General features: G+C 33.0%; 1 protein-coding gene across 1 annotated transcript; it reads left to right on the forward strand.

Moving 5' to 3' along the window:
- Positions 1-1,132: 1,132 nt before the first annotated feature.
- LOC141821394 (uncharacterized) lies at positions 1,133-23,605 on the forward strand. Its single transcript, XM_074708821.1, has 15 exons — positions 1,133-1,269; positions 1,343-1,422; positions 2,389-2,483; positions 4,585-4,745; positions 11,307-11,458; positions 16,479-16,597; positions 16,692-16,852; positions 16,975-17,049; positions 19,768-19,839; positions 20,591-20,728; positions 21,616-21,771; positions 22,669-22,721; positions 22,803-22,981; positions 23,094-23,208; positions 23,280-23,605. Exons 1-14 carry the CDS (start codon positions 1,152-1,154, stop codon positions 23,152-23,154), a joined length of 1,620 nt encoding a protein of 539 aa, XP_074564922.1. The 5' UTR covers positions 1,133-1,151; the 3' UTR covers positions 23,155-23,208; positions 23,280-23,605.
- The last annotated feature ends 6 nt before the right edge of the window (positions 23,606-23,611 follow it).

Consider the following 23,611-nt stretch of genomic DNA (forward strand, 5'->3'; position numbering starts at 1 on the left):
TCTTCCCGACGAAGATTGACTCCCCGATTGATTTAACATTGTCGAATTGACACTCTTAACTAGTTGGCTTAGTTTCACTGACCTGACACTCCTCACTTAGCATGCTAAACTCTTCAGTCCAACCATCTTAACCTGCTTAATAGCAATCTGAATAACACGTAGATTGACATAACACGTGGGATGACATAATTTGAAAGTTATTTGGGTATCAGTTTGAAAAAAAATTATTTGAATTCATTTGATTAAATTAATCAGCTGAGTTCGAGTCTGATTTCGAATTCAAAAATATTATCGAGTCGAGTTCAAGTTTAATATTATTTAATTTGTGAACTTGCGAATATATTTGTTTAGAGGTTTGCGAACGTGTTCATTAAGAGACTCACGAACATATTCATTAAAAGACTCCTTTTTATATATATATATATATATATATATATATATATATATATATATTATATAATATTATATATATATATATACATATTATAATAAATTAGGTTTGAATTAAGTTTATTTAACTTTTAAATGAATCATTTTTGAACCAAACGCGAACTAAGTTCGTTTAGCTTTTAAACAAATCATTTTCGAATTGAGCTTGATTATTTACGAACTATTTAATTTCATTACGAGTTGAACTAGAGTTTAAGAATTAAAACTTGAATCGAACTTAAGCTGAGTTCGAACTTAGGAAAAATAAATCGAGTTCGAGCTTTTAATATTCGGTTTGGTTCGATTCGATTACACCTCTACTCTCATCATCCATCCAAATGAAATTTGAAATGAAAGTATGATTATTTGAGTGAATTGAGTTATTATTCAGTAGAACAATTGTGTACAAATTACAATTTACAATTTTAATATTCAGATAAAATGTGACACCCTACAACGATTGATTGATTGTGGAGATCGATTTTTGGTGATGTCAATATGAGTACTTTTTAAATTTATTTTGATGATCGATCAAATTTTTTTTATAGGATCAAATCGATAGAGATTAATTAGTTAGAAGAATTGAAAAAAAAAATAAAAAATAAAAATTCAATTTCCATCGCAAGGTCAAATAATATTCGGATCCAATCGCCTCCGTACCAAAATCGCCTCTGTCGCCTGCCCTGCCTCCCCTTCCCGCTCCTTCTAGCCTCCTCTCGTCCATGGGGAAGGACGTCTCTGGATCTCCGGCGGCGGCGGCTGCCGCGCCTGGAAGCGCTACCGCCCCCACCGCCTTCCCCACCCGCCATAACTTAGCTCGCACCTTCAAGTATCTAATGGGTTCGTCACCTAATCCTCTCCTTTCTTATTCTATCTCCTTTTTTTTATTATTCTGTTTCCCCCCTGGTTTCAGCAACGCAGTTCTTATCGAGGGGAATTCCGTTTATATTCAATCTATTGATCGTGAGGCACCTTACTGCTGCGGACTATGCTGTAATTTTCCTCATCCTAATGCAAGTTCTTTTATTTAATTTTTTTATTACTATTACTTAGATTAACATGGGCATAAACAAGTCAATCCTACGACCACTCTGTATATTCTCCTCATGCTAGCCAATTTTGGCTTTTCAGGCGAGATAGGAAATACCAACTAAAATGTCAGCATGAGAAAGTCAATGTTGTGAGAATTTTGGCATTCATGCTGTTGGTTCTTTTGAATCATGGGATCTTATGCTTAATTTAACCGATTGATAAGCTTAGTTTAATCTATGGATGACTATACCACTGCATCAAGAAAGAATAAAAGGTGCAAGCATAATAGTGCATTTTCATTAGCGCAGTCTGTTTGTCTTTGTCTGGTACCTTCTTAAGTGAAATGATTCCTCTTGTTGAAGAAAGGTGATGATTTTTCATTTTAAGTTGCATAGGCATTTCAAGCATCACCAAAAGTAAAATTGATATGAAATGGTAGATGCTTCTTGTTGGATTTCTGAATTTTATGTGATACATACATGTTGCCACTCTGTTTGGTAGCTATTGTCAGAGCTCACTGAGTGATACTGCAAGTGATGTCTGATAATGGCTCTATGTCTCTCTAGTAAATTATACAAGGCCTAGTAGTTACTTTTTGCAATACCTTTTGATCTTCTTTTCTTGTTCTGATCTTTATACTTTCTCAAAAATCAGATATCCAGTTTCAAGCATTTATTTATGTGTTTTAATGTAATTTTACAATTAGAAACATGTTTATCCCGTGTATATGACAAAATAACACTCAATATGATAAAATGTTGAAAAGTTTTAATGTTGCCATCTTCCTATATTTTGTAATAGTCTAGTTTAAGAAGAATTTGTGTACGATGGTTAACAACCTTACACCATTGTTCCAATTTCTGTTTTATTGCCTATTCATCTGATCCTTTTCTTTTGCTTAATTTTTCTTAATGATGTTTTTTACAGCTTTATGCAGTACAATTCCATCTTTTTGTTACCTCCATATTGTTTCTAAGTCGGGAAGGTTTTCGACGGGCATGCATGCGCACTGATGTTGGAAGGTTCTTGTTTCTTCTCTAAAATCTATCTTGACCAAATCCATTGTATTCATGAAAGAACAAAGTTTTAAAAAAAAAAATAAATTTGGAGTCATTTTTTTAATATGTCTCACCCTATAATATTATTTAAGTGCAATTAACAAGCAATAGCAGAAACAATCAAATTGGTTTTTGATTTATTTAAGAAATATTTATAAATGTATTGATGAGACATGTAAGGTCGCAGAGAAAGGTTAATCACTAATAGTTGATATTTCCTTTGTAAAACTCAATGGCAGTCAAAGTCTCCATTTTTGCCTCCTAAAATTGTTCAAAATGTCAATTTGTTAATTGAGAAAGCATCATTGAACCACTGAAGGGGATGGTGTATATTGTTTGTAACCTGGTCATGACCTCACTCCATCCTCTTGGAGAGGTGGATCTGCTCCCATTTATAGTTTTGCACATGGTTGTTATAATTGGCCCAATACATATATGGATTGCTTAGGTCGGATAAATATTGACATAGATTAATTCAATCTTTCCTGAGAATTCAATCATCAATCATTGGCGAAGAAAGTAGAATTTCTAAGAAATTACTTAGAAATGAGTTAACTGCATTTGAAAATAAATTAAATAGATTTAAACTTGTTAAATAATGAATGAAATAGATCAAATGGGGTGAAAATATGGTGAGGTTCTATCAAACTAAGTTGATTTTGACAAACTCAACCACTCTACCCGACTCTTTCTACATTTTATCTTGAATACTTACAGAAACATATAGGAGAGGAAGAAGTGTTTGTTCTTATGTGCTAACGTAAATCTCTTAGCTCCTCATTGTCAAATATTTGTTGTGAGATTAAAAAAGTAATCCTGTTGTTGCATTTGGTCTACGGGTAAGTAGACCAAACACACATCCATGTTTTCTTCATTTAGTGTTAATCGAAAGCCACTACTATTGATTGAGAGAGAATATAGTACCAATCAATACTATCTAAAAACCTCTTCTCGATTAAACCCAATATTATGATTACTATTCTATTCTAGTAGATGATGTATTAATATCTACTATTATTAATAATTTATATCAATAAATTAGTAGATAATATATTAATATCTAGTATTATTTAATTTTATATCAATAAATTATTGATTCTGTATTAATAAAGACATGATTTATTAACTTTTTCATAATCTTAAAGATATGCATTTAGTTCAAGAAAAGATGGATGTTATCAAGCCACAAAATTTGAAGATAGAGGAGAATGGGATGCTGCTGCTGTCATTATTCTAAAACATAAGGCACTCTGCTTGGACCTTGTCAAAATGAAATCATAAATGTCTGTTTTTAAGATGCCATCATATAATTAATTAACATATATAATATCATTTCATCGATTGCCTTTCCTTCCATCAGGCCATTCTGTGAACATGCTTCCTTTATTGTAGAGATAATGCCTTGAACTACTTATCCTTAATTGCTACTGTCTTCGTCTACAATTATCTTTAACTTAGGATCCTTTCCTTCTCAAATTTCTCTCATGTACTGGTACAATTTGGATTTTTCTGATGATTGATGAATTCCAATTTTGTTGGATGTTACAAAGAGACCACTTACTATTGCAATTAAATGTAACTATATTTAACTTGTTAAATTTCCCCATGCCATATTATCTCAGCTAACCATATTTGCATTAGCTTTAAGTTTATTTTGTTTCTTTATATAATAGGATGGTAATGCTAGATAGTATTCATGTCATGTGAGATTAAGGTTTTTTGATATTGGTATGTAGTGTTTGGCTTCAGTTGACTAACAAGAGAAACTATGCACTTATTGATCTTCATCTACTAAAGTTGGTCCATAGTGAACCAACTAGCGCCCCTGCTTAGTTGGGCCTGTTAGAGTCACTTGTATAGATCTAAGAGTAAGTTGTGTATTTACATTATTCCTGTCGTATATTTCATGATACTTCACTGAATACCAAAATCTCTAGCTAATGAAGTTTTTGGAAAGAAAAATATCTAAATCTTGAATTGATATGTAATGCTCCTACCTTTTATTCTCTCTCTCTATCTTATTAAAATTTTGTTCACCTAAAATAAAAGCTCTGCCAAATTACAGCAATAATTCATCAATGGAAGAAGATGCTGCAAGATTATTGAAAGTAGCTTGGCTCACATTCCCAATTGGCATCTTGTTTACTTTTGCAGCCTGTTTCTTTGTGTTCTGGTTTCAGAAGCTCACTTATTCAGATGCATATGCACAAGCTATATTGATCCATGGTATTTCTTGTTATTTAAAACTTCGAACTACTGACTGTTTTCGTACCTGGATGATGTTGGCTGATTTTATGAACCAACTCTATTACTGTAAAATTTGCATGGTTTTGAGTGATTTTATTACAAACTTTGCAATTTCTGTTGATTTATTTTCTTCAGTAAGGTTGTACATAATGGTTCATTATAAATCTTTGGCTAGTGGAGTGTAAAAGTATTCCATATTCTGATAATTGAGTCATCAAATACACAACATTAATTATCTTGTTTCTGTGTCCATTAATAGATAATCTGGTACTAGAATTATTATTTATGTTACTTAGTAATGATGATGCCTGCTCATGTGGCAGAACATATGCATTCCAAATACCATTCTGGTGCTGAGTATTGATGGCTGCCTGGAATGACTCCATGAGTTGTGGTAGTATGAGTTGGTATTGTGACACTATTTAAGGGGAGTAGTAAAGGGTGTTAACAAAGCCAGCTTAAAGCCAGTGGAAAGTTTAAGGTCAGCTCATTTTTTGTCTTTGAAGCAAATGTCAATTGTTGTCTCATGCTAGCTCATATCCCCCACCAAGGCTTAGTGCTTCTTGCTGCCTTGGCAGGCACACTTTTTTGCTATTGTAGGTCAGTTAGTTAGAAAGAGGCATTGAAATGCTTTTCTTTTTCTTTTCTAAGAGAACATACTCTAACATCATAAATCAACTAGTTTTATCCCATCATACGTAGGACAAAGACACTTTTGCTAACCTACCATGAAGATGTTTGGTGATATTCTGAACTAGAGCCATCTTTTGAAGTATTTCATATCTTGATTTTTTAGTCGAAATGGTATATATTGGTTTTTTAAACCTTGCAAAAATATATTTAGCTGCAAAATTGCCTTTGTTGGAACCATAGTTTGAAATCTTATTATGAGTTAGGGTATTAGCCCCTAGTTAGAATGAGACATGCTGGCTATGTCGATGCGGTGACTATGCTGAGTACAAACCTCAGTGAAGGAAGTGGAAGAAGAGGAGAATTGAGGTGGCCGAGGTGGAGGAAGAGAATCAAGGTGAATGAATAAGGTGGACGCAGTCATGGAAGAATCGAGGCTTTATTGCAGATGAGTAAGAGACGTTTGTTATATATGAGAAAGAGGAATGGCAAATGAGGACAAATTTAAGCTTTGCCATGGACATGGAAGAGGCATTTGTATCGGACAAAGAAGAATCAAGGCGGAGGAAGAATTGAGGCTGTGTTGCAAACTCAAAAGAAACATTCATTGTGGACAAGGAAGAGGAGAGGTGTGCTATAGATGAGGCATTTGTCGCAAATGTGCAAGAATCAAGGCTCGCATGCAAAGATCGTCGTTGATGAAGGTGGATGATGAGAATGAGGTCTGAGCAAGGAAAAATCGAGGCTTCGTTGCAAACAAGGAAGAATCAAGGAATTTGTTATGAACTATAAATAGGTTCTCAAGAATGTTTCACAGTCTCAAACGGTTCCACATGTTGATTAGTGGGTAGAATGGGATGTTTTACCCATGTTAGCCTACACAAAATATCTAATGCTATAGTTGGAAAAAAAACATAAATCATTATGGCGTGATTGTAATACTCTATATCAATATTTATATACAATAGTTTCATTGAGAATAATTCCCTTATCACATGGTATTAGAGCTTTCATTGAACATCCACTACATGTGTATTTGTTCATGCAAAACAAAATTTCGAGCGTGCCGATGCTGTTTTGGTATCGTGTCGATGTTATGATGCACGATGACGGTGATAGATTGAAGGTTGAAGGAGGGAGGAGGGAGGAAGGAGGAAGGAGATGAAGTATAGGAAGGAGACATTGTTTGTGTTGAGTAATATTGAGTTTTGGTAATTTACTAGAACGATACATTTCGATCGTTTCACCATAATACTAGTGTATGTCCATTGTCTTCACATCACCTTCACACAACTATGAGATCACACATCCTTCACACCCCCTCCACTAGTGCACCTACTTTCACAAGTAGTTCCTCGTGTCACAATGACCCACTGCATCATTGCTGTCTCTCTATGCAAGCGACTCCTCATGAGCAATTCCTCTCCTTACATCTTCTCGCATTGTCGCTGCCATGTATCCTACTACTACTGCTTCTATTCAACAACAAAATTGACCATCACATAAGAGCTTTAATATAGTCAACCTAGCACTCGAATGTGGAACTTACATCAGAAAAGTTCAATGGTAGAAATTATACGACTTAAGATTATGACTGTCATTGTAATTTATGGGTTAAGGTCAGATAAAGCACCTCACTACTCAAGTTGCAGAGATCCTTGAGTCCATTCACCTTTATGGGAGTCGATGGATGCCCAACTATTGGCTCTTCTATGGTAGTCAGTTGATCCTAGTCTCATGAGCATCTTCCATTGTTATCTTTTGAGATACCAGATATGGATACAAGCAAGAATTCTTTATATAGGTGAAATTTCTCAAGGCGATGATGTCATCGATAGTCTATTCTAATTACACCTAGGTTGTTTCTACCTATTGTGGAAAGTTTGTGCATTAGAAGGATATAAATTACCCATTGCATGATTTCTCTCCTAGTCACTTAGTTTATAGTACCCATGCTGCTCAACTCGATAATCCTCAACTAATTCAGATGGGTTTAACCATCACAGTCATGTCATTGAAGAGTATTCTAGATTTCTCCAACTTCAAGTGGTGATAAGTATATCATCTTTGCTAGTTGTGTTGTGTGCTTACTAAGGTACTTTTACTGCATGTATAACCTTCTTCTTGGTCTGTTCCTTGGATCTTGGACTTGGGGGTCTCTATGTATATTTGTGGTAATGCATCCATCTTCTCTAATCTTACAACAACGTAGTTCCTTATCCGTGTCAGAATAGCTAATGGGTCTCACTCATCATTTAAGCACATACATCGATGATGTTGCCCTTTCACCTATGTTTCATTTGCATACTGGATTTTATAGTCTTGAATTCTCATTGAGCCGGTTATCTATTAGCAAGCTTACTAAATTGTTTTGCCATATTTTATGTAACATTTGTTACTATTCAATATTTAAGGATCGACCAAGTGATTGACATAGATATAAGGCTCATGAACATTATTAGTTGGATATGCTTGCACGTTCGTCATGAACTTTATTTGTTGGATGTGCGTGCACGTTCATCATGAACTTTATTAGTTGGATGTGTTTGCATGTTCATCAAGTCTTTTAACAACACTCGCCCCTCTCTAAATTGTTAACCATCTTGGTCACCTTAATGTCCACCACATGAAGCTAATGGTTTCTAGTCTTTAGTCCCTTGATTGTGAGTGTTGTCAATTAGGTAAACATGTTAGGTCATCTTTTTTTCTAAGTGTGTTCATAAACATGTTTTTGCACCATTTGTTTAGGTTCATTTGGATCTTTAGGGTCCTATATATATGTCAATTCAACTTTTGCTTTTAATTAATAAAAGATTGATTTGAATTATTTTCTATATTTTCCCTATATTTTCCACTTACTATGCAAAAGTTTTAAACTAGTTTAGAACTTTAATCAAAGTTTTATGTAGTGAGGATGTTAATGAATACTTTTCTCACTTATTCTAAACACGGATTAAAATTTCATATTGTACTGGGCGACACGAACAGAATTTGTCGCTCTACTCTTCGCCTAATATCGGTACTGACATCGCGGGCCGTTGTGATCCCCGGCGACCTCTGTGGTCATAGGAGCGATTTAATTCCGCAATTTTTTTATTTTTTATTTTTATTTTTTTAAATATTTAGGTTAAATTTTTTAATTTTAAAAATATTTTTAATTAATATATTTTATATTTAAAAAATGTCGAAAGCATATCGGCATGATATGATATGAAATCGAAATCGTATCATTCTGGTTATAAATCGAAACTCCGATATAGCTCGAATTTTTTAATCCTTTCTCCGGACCGCAGCTGAGCTTCGTGCACCGGGCTGCAGATTCTAATCATATAACTAGATTAGAACTTTTATCAAAGTTTTACATAATGGTGAGGTTAAGGAATACTTTTCTCCTTGGCTTAAAATCTTGTACTATGCCGAGTGAAATGGTCGAAATATATTGTTTTGATAAATTATCGAAATTCGATATTACTCAGCATAGATAATATCTTATATGTTACTGTGTCAATCATGTTGATGAGTATTTTTCATGCTAACACTCGTACCTCTTGGCATGCTACAATACAGGACAAAATGAATTGAGATAATATTGTTATTTTTCTAGCTATCTTCATATTAGATAATGTTAAAATCGTATATTCTATTTGAAAAATAAAATTTGAATTTAACTATATAATTGTGTCATCTTCTTCTTTTGTCTTTTTCGTTTCCTTCCTATTTCCACCCCAATTAGCCACTGACACTGTACATTTGAACATCAGCAGCACCATACGGATATGGGTGTCAATGAGTCTTTATAGTTAAATGTTCTCTAAATAGTTCTAGAGATCACCACAAAGTTTGTTTAGTTGTGAAAGGGTACACACATCTATGGAGTTGATGGTCTAGATGATATGTAGCATGAAAAAGTCCAACATGAAACCAACATGACACACTCAACTACATGCCTGTGGGTCTCACTGCATGGATCACTGCATTGTGAATTTGTATATTTCTCTCTTCAGCCGCCAAGATCATGAATTTGTATACTGCAACTTTTTACTGATTGCTTCATCAGGTTGGCATTTAAAAATACCTTTCTTTAAAATTTGAAAAAAGTTAATATAGACCTCTTGGGGTTGTTGATCAGGGGAGATTGACCTTGTGTAAACTAAAGAAATCATTATACAGATTGTAGCAATTTCAAGAGCGTGTTTGGTAAGTTTAGTTCAACTCTCCTTTAGTATGACATAAATACGATTGTTACAAAACATTCACTCTTCTACCTTGTCTCTTATTCAAGGAAGCATATCCTTTTTATTGTGTACGTGAATGACATATTAGTATTGGTGATACGGTGGAATTACACAATGGAATTTTTATCTTCATTAGCAATTTGAAACTAAGGATTTAGAGGAACTCACCTACTTTTTGGGTGTAAAAATTGCTTATTTAGTGGGAGATATTTACATTTCACAACATAAGTAGCTACTAGATATGCTTGACGAATCTAGTTTATTGGATTCTAACATGAGATTAGTAATAGGAGGGAAGTCATTGAGTGATCTAGGGAAATACATTGACTTGATAAAATATCTTAGTCACCATATCTAACATCTTATTAGGTATTAGTGTGATTAGTTTCTAGGTAATCTGTCACGATTATTGAATTTTAGAGAAAAATCCTATGGTACTTTAAGAGTGCTCTAGGGAAACCCTTATTGTTTGCGATCAAGGTTGTCTAGATTGTAGGCTACTTAGATGTAGACTCGACGAGACTCTCCCATAATGATGTTCTATATCTGGTTATTTGAAAAACAAACATCAGATAACTGCAGCAGCAAGATTGAGTGTAGAGTTTAAATATACAAATCACCCTAGTAATATACAAATTTATTAGGTAAAACATCTGATGTTCGAGCTAGAATTTACTCCTATAAAGCCATGACACTTTACTGTGATAGTTAAGCCTCTATGCACATCACTTCGAAACCTGAATTTTATGGAAGGACCAAACTTATAAAGATTGATTCTTATTTAATTAAAGAAAAAGTGCAATATAATGAGATTGTCAGCTCTAATGATCAATCAGTTAGCTAGCAGGTAGCAGATTGCAAATTTTCTGACCAAATCATTTAGTAGGAATCTATGCATTTGTAACAAGCTAGAGTGTTGGGATCCATATATAAATATATAATTGATGAGGGTGTGTTTGTAATACTTTGTACTCTATAAATAACATTCATATAATGTAGTGAGAGATAAGCTATGATTATTCACGATCCTTTCGTCTTCCTGTGAGCACCATGCCTTTGTTCGTAGGCATGATCCTTAACTTGATTTTTGATAGTGTGGTATGTTTATGCTTATTTGTTGAAGTGTAAATCTATAAACTGTGTTGTTTTCTAGTAGTTAAGTGGCAAGCTATCAGAACACAATCCCCCCTGTGTTTGGGCCATAATTCAAGCATCCAGTTCGATCATGAGTGGCTATTAAATTAACCTTTAAATTACATATCTTCCATTCACTTAAGTTTTGGGGTGAGCGGTAAGGCAATCAAATTGCATGGATTTTCTTGATACTAGATACTTCATGGTGTTACTTTCCTTTGGTTTTTGAAGGAACAGGATGTAGAATGACACAACAACAAAAAATTATTTAACACATATCCTCAAATTGACAGCTAAAATAAAAACAGTAAATCTTTCAGAATTTATTTCAGATTGTTGCTATTTTTTTAAGTATGCCGTTCGTGGACCAACTAGCAATGATTATTATGGTAAACATCTTTTAACAATTTCTATCAACATAGAAGAGGTGCATATCCAATCTTTACAAGCTTCCATAATTTATGAAATTCATTTGATGGATGGATTTTCTGTCTATTTCTTATTTCTGGTGTCTTTAACAAGAACATCTTCCATATGACAGGACTTGCCTGTATTCTGGAGTTATTGTCAGAACCTGTATATATACTTTCACAAAATTTTCTTCTTCTTAAGCTACGATTGATAGTTGAAACTGCAGCCACTATCCTACGGTGTATGACGACCTACATCCTTATTTTTAGAAAACCTAACCTGGTAAGGTCATAACTTCCTCTTACTTGTCCTATACAATATTTATAGATGTAGAAATTAGAAAAACCATTATGTGAACTTAATTGTATTTATATGTGTGTGTATTCTGCAAAACATGATGTTTTTTGAAGAGAATTTTTCTGATAGTTGTCTCATCTTTAATCTTTTCATTTCATTATCAGAGATGCTCCTAAAATGCAATTTATATCCATTTCTTTTGGGTTTGTTTATTTTCTATTTGATTTATCTGATTCAAAGTGAAGTTTCTTTTCACTTAGATGGAGAAGAATCCATTAAATTCATTTGTTTCCTTTTTCCCCAATTGTTTTTACTCATTCTCATTTCTTTGTAGCGTCTTTTCTTATACTCACCTTTCTTTCTTTCTTTCTTTCTTTCCTTTTCTTTTGTGGGTTTGATGAGTTCATTGGGGTGTCATGTTGGCCTAAGCACACATTCCATTTCACAAGTGTGTGTGACCAAACATGCTTAGGAGTTGCATCCCTATTGTGACCTAGTTTACATAGGCATGACTAACTAGGGCCATGCACCGACTTTTGCTTCCTACATTTCCATATATGCAATATTGTGCCTTCAATAAAATCTAGCTTTCAATTTTTTTTTTGCACCAAATATTGGTAGTTGGTGAGCCATCAACTATTGGAGGCCATGAATTAGAGGGAGAGGAGAGTTTTTACTTTGGATATAGCTTTATATGTTTGTGAAGGGAGCCAACTTGCTTTTTTGCATTAGTTTTAAAAGAGAAGTCTATGTTATATACATTGTTGTATTCAATTTTTTAACTTCATGTTTATGGATTCTCTCCATATATGTAATCTTTAGACAAACCACTTTTTTGTGCTTCTTGCCCTTTATTCGAGGTTGTGACTTGTACTTGTATATGCGAGTAGCGAATTGCTTCTACATGAGAGGCAAAGATTCTAATCATATAATTTCTTAGTGGGTTAATTTTCTTGTGAACTAGTGTTGTGCCTAAGGGGACCTTTACCTCTAAGGGAAAATATCTCTATTGCCATGCATTTTCATTATATCTCCTTTCTAAAATACATTACTCAAGGAGAGTCTCCCCTCTATTTTTAGTAAACTCTTCTATATATTTTAATAATTTAGATTTTAGATATTGACTAAAGGTTTAACAACTTCAATATTTGACTAAGGGGCCCCTTTTTCATTAGTTATCAAAAGGGCGTTCCATCTTATATTTTATCTGAGACTATCCGTATTCTATCACTCTTGTAGCAACTGCGAGACATAACTGCTACAAGTTGTAGCAACTATGACTTGCAGCTGCTACGTGTGGTAGTCTACTTTAGTTAAATTTGACTATCAAATTGCTTCAACTTGATCAAAATTGCTACCCATAAAATACTTTTATATCAAAATATTATTTACCAACTCAATTAAAATTGTTCAAACTTGATCAAAATTGCTTCAACTCAATCAAAATCGCTTAAATACTGTTGTAACAATTATGATATCTATTATAGCAGCTATGATCTATAGCTGCTATAATAATATTAAGCGATTTAGATTAAATTGGAGTGATTTTGATCAAGTCTGTGTAGTAGCAGCTATGTCTCGTAGCTACTACAATAATGATGGAATAAAGGTATTCTCGATATAAAAATATAGGATGGGGCGTTGTTTTGATTTTTTTTTTTTTTTTTTTTGAGAAAGGGGTGCCCTTTTGACAACACCAATAAAAAGGGGTGCCCTTTTAATTTTGCCCTTACAAATTCACCACTACCTCTAGAACGTATTTGAGAAGGAAAAAGATAGTTAGTAGACTTTTAGGAGTGATTAATCGATGACTCATAGGCCATGGAGTAAGAACGAGGGTTTCAAACCATGTACATCTTCTTATTAGCATTGGGATACATTGACTTGCCTTATGCTTTCATTTCCACTGCTACTTGTATTTGTGTGACCTTGCTAAATCATCAAGTTATTAGCAATTATAGCTCAATTGCTATTCACCCCTCTCTAGTAGTTTCCTAAAGGTCCTAACATAAAGACCATTGATATATGTATATATCAAGGTTCAAAATCTTATTCAACGTTGAAATTTTAATGATCAATTGAAATGAGACCAGTAAAATTGTATAGCCTCGTACGTTTAAAGTATCATTCTATTTCGCACTTTTGGTCACTGGCTTGAATTGTATTAGCTTAACACTATGTTGTGTTGATATTCAATGCACTTGGAGATACATTAAAGTATGCCTAGATGAATTTTGATTATTTTTATTCCTGTAACACTTTTTTATTTAGTTTATTTACTTAAAGAGTAGCCCGATGCACAAATTTTCATCAATGCAGAGTCTCGGAGAAGGGTTGGACCACATTGGATCTATTGTACATAGCCGTATCTGACATTACAATAGACTGTTTCCCCAACTTGAACTCGTGACCATAAGGTCACACGATAACAACTTTACCATTGTGCCAAGGCTTCTTTTCATTTAGTTTATTTACTTATTAAAATAAAATTAACACTTAGTCAATTAAATCTTATTGTATTAAACATGTTTCAACACTTGTTGCTGAGATGAATTTAGATTTGTTTTTAATTCTCTTTCATATTGATTTTGTACTTCTAATAAGTTTGTATCAATTTTTAATTGAAATAGAAAATCACTTTACTCATTTTTATTTCAATCTTTGTTAAGATGAATTCATATAAGTTCGCTCTTGTAATTTTACACTTGTTTACTTATATAATTGAAATTATATAAATTAAATAATTAATTAAATTAAAATTTGGAGAAATAAGCTTAAAACAATAATTACATTTATTCATCTTGCCATGTGGCAAAAGTAAAGGTGTGAATCAGCCAAGCCTAGCTGATCTTAACTATGTTTAAACTTGTTTATTAAGAATCTTATCGAGCTCCAGTTAAGCTCGAGCTTTTTATCTGACTCAACTAAGAACATATTTGTGCTTATCTAATACATGAAACTTATATTATTATTTTTAACATATTATGAATAATTTAAGATTATAAAAATTTATAAATTACTTAATTTTTTTTATGTATTTGCTTAAAAAAATTAAGAAATAAATTTATAATTTAATTTTACACAAGTTAATAAATAAGTTTATTCATGTTCATAAACGTTAATAAACCAAGTTTACTAGTGTTCAAGCTTGATTATTTTGTATATTTTTTTATTATTGGATGAACATAAACAAGCTTTATTGAATCGAACATCAAGCTTCAAGCTTGTTCACGAACATTTGGTTGTACAACCCTAGCCAAAATATGCCAAGGCTTGTCGAGTGTCGGTATGATGGCTTAAGCAAGATGAGAGATTATTCATGTTGATCACTGTTGGGTTTTAGTATTTAGTGGAATTGTATATTTTGACCATGCCAAACTTGAAACTATGATACATATAGATCTCAACAAGACATTTGATTATTACTCACGATGTTACTGCTTGTCTTACCTTGTGTTCCTAGGATCTTTAAAATATTTTTTCACCAAAAATTATATCTTTTGCAATGTTATTAAATGCTTAAACAATCATGATTATTAAATACTATGTTTTGATATTATAACTTCAGAAATAATACGTTATACCTTAGAATGCAAGGTTTGATAATTTTCAAATTCAAAAAATACATCTTGAAAAGTTCCTTCTGGATGGTTTCTTAGAAGATAATGATGCAATAACGTATGCAGTAAACAAAATTAACTATGTAAAGTATGCTGGTATACTTAGTTGTTATTAACTTACTATTATATATGACAAGATTTTATTTGTTTAGACAAAATGATGTTAGATCTAACTGTGATCTTTTAATGGATTGACAAAATGATGTATAACATTTTTTTGGTATGATTTACATGGAGTATGCAGGGCTTATTATTAGATTTTAGAAATGAAATGATGGATTTCATAGATTGAGTGTGGTGCCGTGAGGAGCTTTGAACTCGTGGATGAAGCTTGAAGATAGACCCCAAGACCCATGTAATGTATTGTTGTAACCTTGGGTTTGTTTTTGGGTAGATTGATGGATTGATGTTTTGATAGCCTAAGTAGAAATTAAATTACTTAGAGATTGATTTCCATTGAAGCCTCATGACTGTCGACAACTTTTATTTTCAGACTGTAGGATAGCTTATGAGGTTATAAACTAACCGAAGGGTCTGCCTAGACTGCATCAGAGTGCTTGTTGACTGGAAGGGTAGTTGAGGAATAAAATGTTTCTATTTGAAGAGTGGTTTTGGTTGTGCTTCTTGCTATCAAGTGCTCAAATTATATCCAAGAGCTTAAATCAAGATCAATACTTCAATTCATTTATTTATGCTCTATCAATAACTGTATTCCTTTTCTCTTGCTTCATTTCATCTCTTTGGGAGATTGTGAGGAGTTGTTTAAGCTCTCGTGCTTATCTTGTGATTCTTGTTGAGTCTTCTATTACATTTCCATCTTGGTTTGTGCATTATAAAGAGTTCTCTAGCTTTTGAGGTCTTATCTTTGAGTGAAGTCCCATTGATTTGGTCAAGCTTTCTAGTTTCTATGGTATCATACTCGATTTGTAGAGGCTTACTACATTGCCTTTTTTTATAGAAGTTAGTAAAAAATTGAGAGTTACACACTTGGCGCATTGTAGACTGAGTAGAGAAACCTCATTATATTATCATGTTAGCATTATGTCTATTTCTTATTTATTTCGGCTACATTTATATTATCACTTTCATATTTTGATGACCCACATGCATACTTGAATTTGCCAATTATATTTAAATTTTGAGCCTTGCAAAAAGTCATGAGAAAAGTTAACCATGTATTAACCCCTTTTAACTGGGCATCTGATCCTACATTATTTTCCATCGGATGTTTCTATTTTCTGTTTCTCTTCCTCTTCTTTGAAGTTATCATATTCAAACGGTATTTTTCATTGTTGACTTAAGCACCAATTTTAGGATAAGTACCTTATAGCTATTTCTCATCGATGCACCTTACTTTCTAAGAAAACTCTTTCTGATGCTTGCAGGAAAAGGGGATTGTATTTGCTTTATCTCAAGCTTCCTATGGTTCCTGCTTGTTGTTTGGTTACTGGGCTTATTTTCTGCTCTCCCGCACTGTTAAATATTCTGATCTTTTTCCCTTTAGGTTTGACATTTTCATTTGCAAGTTCTTCTATTATTGACAATTATTGTCTGTTCAAATATAATAATCATTGAATCTTAACATGAAATGTTGTCAGAATTTCAAACTTGCACTTTGACAAATATCTTCTGAAGATGTGCTTATTGTTCACTGGGCAATCTTTTCAAAAGTTGATTCTACAAGAAGGGGAAAAGATGGTACTAGTATGGTGGGATACACCATATAACCAAGCTGTTTATGGGCTAGTTGATAAATTAGGTACTCATCTACTTGATAAAAAAAACTAATGTTCCTTGACAAGCAGGTCTAATACTCATTGTAGTTTTATTGAATATCTGAGATCAGTATAAAAGATGCCTTTAAACATAGCTATAATGCAGGAAGTCTAGTTGTGAGAATGGTATTTTTACCTTTTGAGGAGAGCTCCTTTTCTACATTTGCCAAGATGGCATCAGGTCAGCATTTTCAAAACTGAAATTGTCACTGTATATATATTTTTTCGAGTACCTCATCAATGACCATTTTCCCCCATTATATTGGGATTATCTATGATCTAGATTTATATAACAAAAAAAATCATATTAGTCACTGACCATTGGTTCCTTGTACCTCATCAATTTTTCCATTTGAGGGTTCTCTACTGGAATGGATCCTTGGTTCTTAGGGCCTTGTGTTCTGGAAATAACCTTAGGAAATTGCGTATATTTGATCCTTAGATCCCAATTTGATGGGAGTTCCATATTGTGCGTGTTTAGTCATTTGAATTTAATTTAATACTAGTATAGCATCTACTATTTGCTGCTCTAACCAAAGATGGTATAAGATCATATAATTTGGTACCTCCAAGGTTTCATTCTTTTTTGTTTTCATTCACTTATATTGGGCAGTAGAGTTGATGGCAGTGTCCTTTCTCGTTACCACTGCCTGCATTAAAACTCAGAAATCCATTACTGCATACGATTGATATTAAAGTGTTAGTTTCGATTTTATATCATTGATAATGAAGATGTGCTAAAGGTCTAGAGCACATATTGGCTTGCTGCACAACTATAATTTATCACTATTACATTAATGATTTTTACAAATAACTTAGTTTGCTCCCATAATTGTTTTATCCAGCTAGCCTGTTAGTTTTTTATGGTAAGATGTAAAAACTTTTAGGTGATCTTGTTACCATCCTTGGCTTCCTTAGGTTTCTTCCTGTCACATAAAAAATTCTCAAGGTTTTTTTGCTACTTCTATAGTATTTTAGTAGCTACTGACCAAAGTTTATAATCTCATACCGTGGAGCTACCTTATGACTACAATAATATGGTTTATATATTATGTGGTGTTAACACTTTGACATGATTCCAAACGTACCAAAATAAACTCAAATGAGTTTTAATCCTATATTCCTCATTCACTCGACTTGTTTACTTTCAAATATGCCTATAACAAGTTTGAATACACAACAATCACCATCAAACCTTTATTCCACTAAGTGGGGTCGGCTATATGGAACCTCCTACACCGTTGGATTCTATCATCTATTATATCTTTATTTATATTTAAAAGAATTTTATCTTATTTTATTGCTAAGTCTTTTTTTATCTTCCTTTTGCTCTATTAATGTGTGTATTTATCATATTCGCACATCACCTAATTGGGACATTTATTGATCGCCTATGTACATGTTTATACTGTGATTTTCTCATCTAATGTTTTCATTTCTTATTGTGTTCATTTTTGTATGTTCACATATCTATCTTAACATCCTCATCTTTGCCACTCTCATCATCTGCTAATGTGCTCGCTTCATAACCCAATATTCAAACTCCATATAACATATCAAGTATAATCGTTATTTTAAAAAAAAAACTTTTAAGTTTTGCAAGTATCTTATTATCACAAAAAACACCTGACACCCTTCTTCATTTCAACCATCTTGTTTGTATTTTATGTAATACATCTTTGTCGACTCAATCCATTTGTAAAAATTATTTTAGACACTTAAAGTTCTCAATTTAAGTAACTCGTCATCTCTTATCCTAATAATTTTCTTGCTACGTTTAATATTATTAAATTTAAATTCTATATTTGCTCTTTACTCTATTAAGTCTAGAACCGTTTACTTCTAGTATTTTCTGTCACATTTCGAGCTTAATATTTATTCCTTTACGTGGTTCACCAAACAAAACAATTTCATATGCAAACAACATGCATCATGGTAATTTGTCTTGGATGTATCTAGTGAGTTTATCCATACTAGTGTAAAAAGATACGAACTTAGAGCTGATCTTTGACATATAACTTCTATCATCGACCTTTCAGGCATGAATCTAAATTGATTGCTAGTCACCTTGGTCTCCTTCTTTAATCTTTTTCTATCACTCTTTCCCAAAGTTTTATAACATAACTCATTAGTTTAATGCCTCTATAATTCACATAATTTTGTATATTTCCTTTGTTTTTATACAGGGGACTAGAGCACTTACCCTTCGCTAACTAGATATTTTCTTCATTTTCAATATGAGGTTTAATAATTTGGTAAACTATTCAATTCCCTATTACCTTAGATACTTTTATTAGAATATCATTTGATCCAATCACTTTTCTATTTTGCATCCCATTTAATAACTATTCTATTTTTGAAATTTAAATTCTAATTTAAATTTATATACTCCTCTCATCTATTTAAATTATTTTAGCTAAGTTGTTCACCTAAACTTTCATAACCTTTATTAAAAAATTAATGAAAATAGCTCATCCATCGCTCTTTTATTTTCACATCCTTCACTAGTCCTCTATTGAATTTGTCTTTAATGCAAAAAATTTTGAATAATCAAGTTGAAAAAAAATACTAGTATCACTTGAATGCATTTTGATGGATGCTAAAACATGCCAAATGTTGATATGGTGTGATACTCATTGGTATGATCAACACAGAGCAATTATCCATGCTGATATGCATTCAAATTTGTTAATTTGTCGATACTGTCCTTCCCAACATGATATGAAATTTCAAGCCATGCTATTGACTATATCCATACTTCACTAGTTACAAATGTGCTACTTTTAGAGAATTGATTTACATATCATCTAGTTGTCGCTATGCACTTTTAGGAATTTAAATTTTGTATTAGAAGATTATATTTTTTATCAGTAAGATAGATATCTTTCCTTGCTAACAGGCCAGTCATCTCAAAGGATTGTCAGGCTAGGGAATTCCCTGATGGAAGCTCTCAAGCTTGTTATGTTGATTGGTATGGTCTAGTTCATTTGCAGCTAGTTTTTGTAAATTCTAATCTCTCCAATTAGTATTCAGATTTAATTGTTTAACACTTATTTGATGCTGATTGTGACCAATTTTTGTTGATAATTTGCTTCCCCTTAGAAACTCAAATTAAAGCAGTTTTTATTTTGAATGAGGAAAAATTATCACTTCCTGGAGTCAAGGCTAACCTGATTGATGTTAGTATTTGCATCAAATTCTTTTCTCATCTTCCAGGAAAAATAAAGGAATACTAGGAAATCAATATAAGACCGTAGGAACATATAATTTTGTCAACTTGTAAGCTTAAGATGGATGTCATCATCCATACTAGTGCTGAAAATGTTGATATTGAAGGAACTTTTCTGAATGTCTTAGAAAAAATCACTAACCTTATTTTTAAGAGAAATTGTAAAATCAAACCATCCAAATAAGTGAATTTATCAGTACTAAGTGCTTAAGGACCACAGTTTTCATGTCCAAATATCAAATGAATGCTTACAATAAGCTTTTTGAAAGACAACAATTAAGCTTTTTGAAAATTAGAATGCCTATTTCCCACAACACTTATTGAACAGTAGAGTGAATGCTAATATAATCTTCCTCAATCCTCATACTTTATGAACTCTTAGTTTCTATTGCATGTTTAAGTGCTTCAATTTTCTTTCACTACAAATTTAGCTGCTAAGTTGGATCTTTGTAGTGCTTCTCTGGTGTTTCAGTTTTTCTATTAATGGTTGCAGGCCTTTTGGTGATGGCATTTGGTCCAAGCTATTCATATACTCTGATAAGACTTCTCTATGGGAGCAAATGGAGTGATGGAGAAGCACCAGCTGCCCTCCGTTTTTATTTCCTTTACGTTGTTACCTTAGCTATGAATGGTTGGTAATTCATTTATTACACAAATGGAATTGTTTACACTTCCTACATTCTGATAACTGTGATATTATATGTTGTTGACTTGCACTTAAGCCCTTCATAACTCAGATTGCTAATTTAACTGAAGTTCACAGAAAAGTAAAATGCTGTTAGCTCAAAAGCATAAAAGATGAAGGCCTCTCATGCATACAGGAAACTATTACAAATATTTAAGGATTTAAACTTAAACTCTTGGATGGAACTCTATCATTACATGCAAATCTTGCTGGGGACTATTACTGTCCTGACACTAGCGAGTTGACTGTTATATATTTACATCTTTATTTAGTTTGATACTTCATGGTACTTATTGAAATAAACAAATTCCTATAGAAATTTTAAGTTATTTTAATTATAACGTGCTATGCACTTGCTTTAATGTTTTGTATTTCTTTCACTCCTTTTCTTTTGTCTTTTTCTAAAACCCAGTAGTACAAAGTATGATCATTTGCACATTATATTTTTAACATACAAGGATAGACACTCCATAATTATTGTTCAACAACTATTGCTTTTGTTCAACAAGAATCATCACATCTGGAAAGTCAAATATAAGCACTATAAACATGCAAAATCTTGTTAAACCAGTGACACACAACAAGGTTGCTTAAATTTTGTCATCAGTGAGCTTCATTGAGCATTTATTAAGAGATGCCTCAGCTCAAGTTTCAGAACTCTTTTTTTTTCTCTGCTTTTTCTTGACCATTAATCAAAAGCCTGTAGTAGCATCACAACCTATGGATTTATTTACCTTTCAACATTTTGTTACCTGTATATGAATATTTTAGATATTGTAAGACTCATATCTTAATTCTGGATGTTGCTGATGCTTATAGTTTTCTTGCTTTAGGAACATCGGAAGCTTTTCTTCATGCAATTGCTAATGAGAGACAAATTCAGAAGTCAAACAATTTAATGTTTGTATTCTCTGGTATTTATGTAGCACTAAACATCATCTTGGTTCGATCTGCTGGAGCAATTGGCTTAATTGCTGCTAATTCATTGAGTATCCTTCATAACACATCTCCATCAATGACAGTTTTATCACTTGGATGCATTATTTTTTTATTCAAATGTAAAATGGACAAAAGGTTTACCTATTATGTGTTAATGTTCCTTTTTGAACAGCACTATACCACCTTTCATTTAGGAGATGATGCACGTAAATTTCAACTGCAGTCCACGCTGATGTTTTTTAAGAGTGAAGGAATACCCTCTGAGATCAAAGTAGTTTAAGCTTTTGTTCTGATTTAGAAAAAGGATATGCTGCTCAAATTGCAATCTAGCACACTGCATGACTGCACAAAGAATATAGGCTTATCCTGCTCAAATGAGGCAGTTTTACTTAGTGGGGGGCTTGACCAATGGGGGATGTGAGAGGATTGATCTACGCAGCATTGCCTTAGCGTGAGAAAGATACCTCTCTAATTCTGTAGCAGTTATAAAATTCAGTTTTGTAGTTTACTAACTATCGAAAACCTTGTACATTACTACAGGAATCTCCTGGTAAGTTCTTTTTACCAAGCAAATATTGCCTAAGCCAGAAGTTTCTTATTAAGTGTGGTGAAATGACACAAAAGAAAGTGGGAGAGTTTACATGTTGGCTTGGGCACCCTCAGTTCCTAAATCTAATGCGAAATACATAAATCACATCTGAGAAACATGTGGATAGACTGAAGATCTGCAACAAGATGCTTCTAACATTATAGCAATGGTATCTAAAAGAAGCTATTTTTCTTTTTCTTTTTTGTATTTGCAAAGTATATGCAGGAATTCAGTCATTATACTCATGAAATGTTAAGCAAATATCCAAATAATTCCAATTAGTCCTATAAAAAATATTGAACTGCTTTGTGCATTTGGATTAACTGGATTAAATTTTTTTTCCTTAACTGTCACTAAGATATGTTTTCAAGGATAATATACTCTGTGATATTCATCAACAGCTATTTCCAGGTTTGTGGGATCTTTTAAAATGTTGGCCTGACATTACTTTTGTAAGAATTTTTGTTGTCAATTAAATGCTCGTTTGAACAGGTTTCGCCTTCATTCTCCCTTTTACGGTGCTTGCCTTCTGGATGGGAAATTTTACTTCTTTCATGCATAATAACACTCGTATCCGAGAGAGTGCTCTTGGATAAGGAGAACTTTTGGCAGACTCTTCCTGCTCACCTAGCCATTGGTTTCACATGTTTCTGCATATCATCTATAGTCATGTACGTGTTTTCCCCTCTCCTTTTATGCCTTACTGTGGATCTTGAAAGAAACCACATGTTCTGTGGTGCTACTTGAGCTGTTGAATGATACATAATATTATCGATGGAACAGTTATAGGCGCGAGAAGCAGTTTATCAAGAAAATCATAGGTATGCGTAAGCATATTGACTGAAAGAAACAGATGATGTTGTTGTCTCTGCCGGTCATTGCTTCAAGTAGCTTCAATGTAGGTACATGCTTTCTTTCTTCTGCTTTCTATTTTTATCAGATTCTAACTGTTGGACCGTACATTTGCAGTCTTATCGATGAATGACATGATTCTCCTGATTGTCTTCGTAAGATCACTTCAGCTACGTGATCCAACCCAACAGGTTCGTTTGATCTTTGGAGGTTCACGGTAAAGTCATGCATTTGTAGTTGGACAAATGATAGAAAACTAGAGTAATGGCAGAATTTCCGAGTTTTCTTCATATGTGCAGTAATGTTAACACATTCTCTCGTGTCACATAGTGCCAGAAATCTTTAGGAAGAGAAGTTACTATTTATCGATGTATATTGAAGACAGTTTTGTCTATAATTTTCAGATTTTAAATTCAACATCTATATCTTAGTTGTCTTGTTGATTTCAG

This window comes from Curcuma longa, chromosome 2 (genome assembly GCF_044706935.1).
Source record: "Curcuma longa cultivar G26 ecotype Majalengka, Jawa Barat chromosome 2, ITB_CL_G26_1.1, whole genome shotgun sequence".
Taxonomy (NCBI): Eukaryota; Viridiplantae; Streptophyta; class Magnoliopsida; order Zingiberales; family Zingiberaceae; genus Curcuma; species Curcuma longa.

Bases quoted from the DNA above. Each gene is read 5' to 3' on its own strand.
- LOC141821394 (XM_074708821.1), top strand. From the start codon at position 1,152: ATGGGGAAGGACGTCTCTGGATCTCCGGCGGCGGCGGCTGCCGCGCCT. The intron at 16,598-16,691 runs GTTTGACATTTT...AAATGTTGTCAG, and splicing joins TCTGATCTTTTTCCCTTTAG to AATTTCAAACTTGCACTTTG. The intron at 16,853-16,974 runs GTACTCATCTAC...GCTATAATGCAG, and splicing joins TGGGCTAGTTGATAAATTAG to GAAGTCTAGTTGTGAGAATG.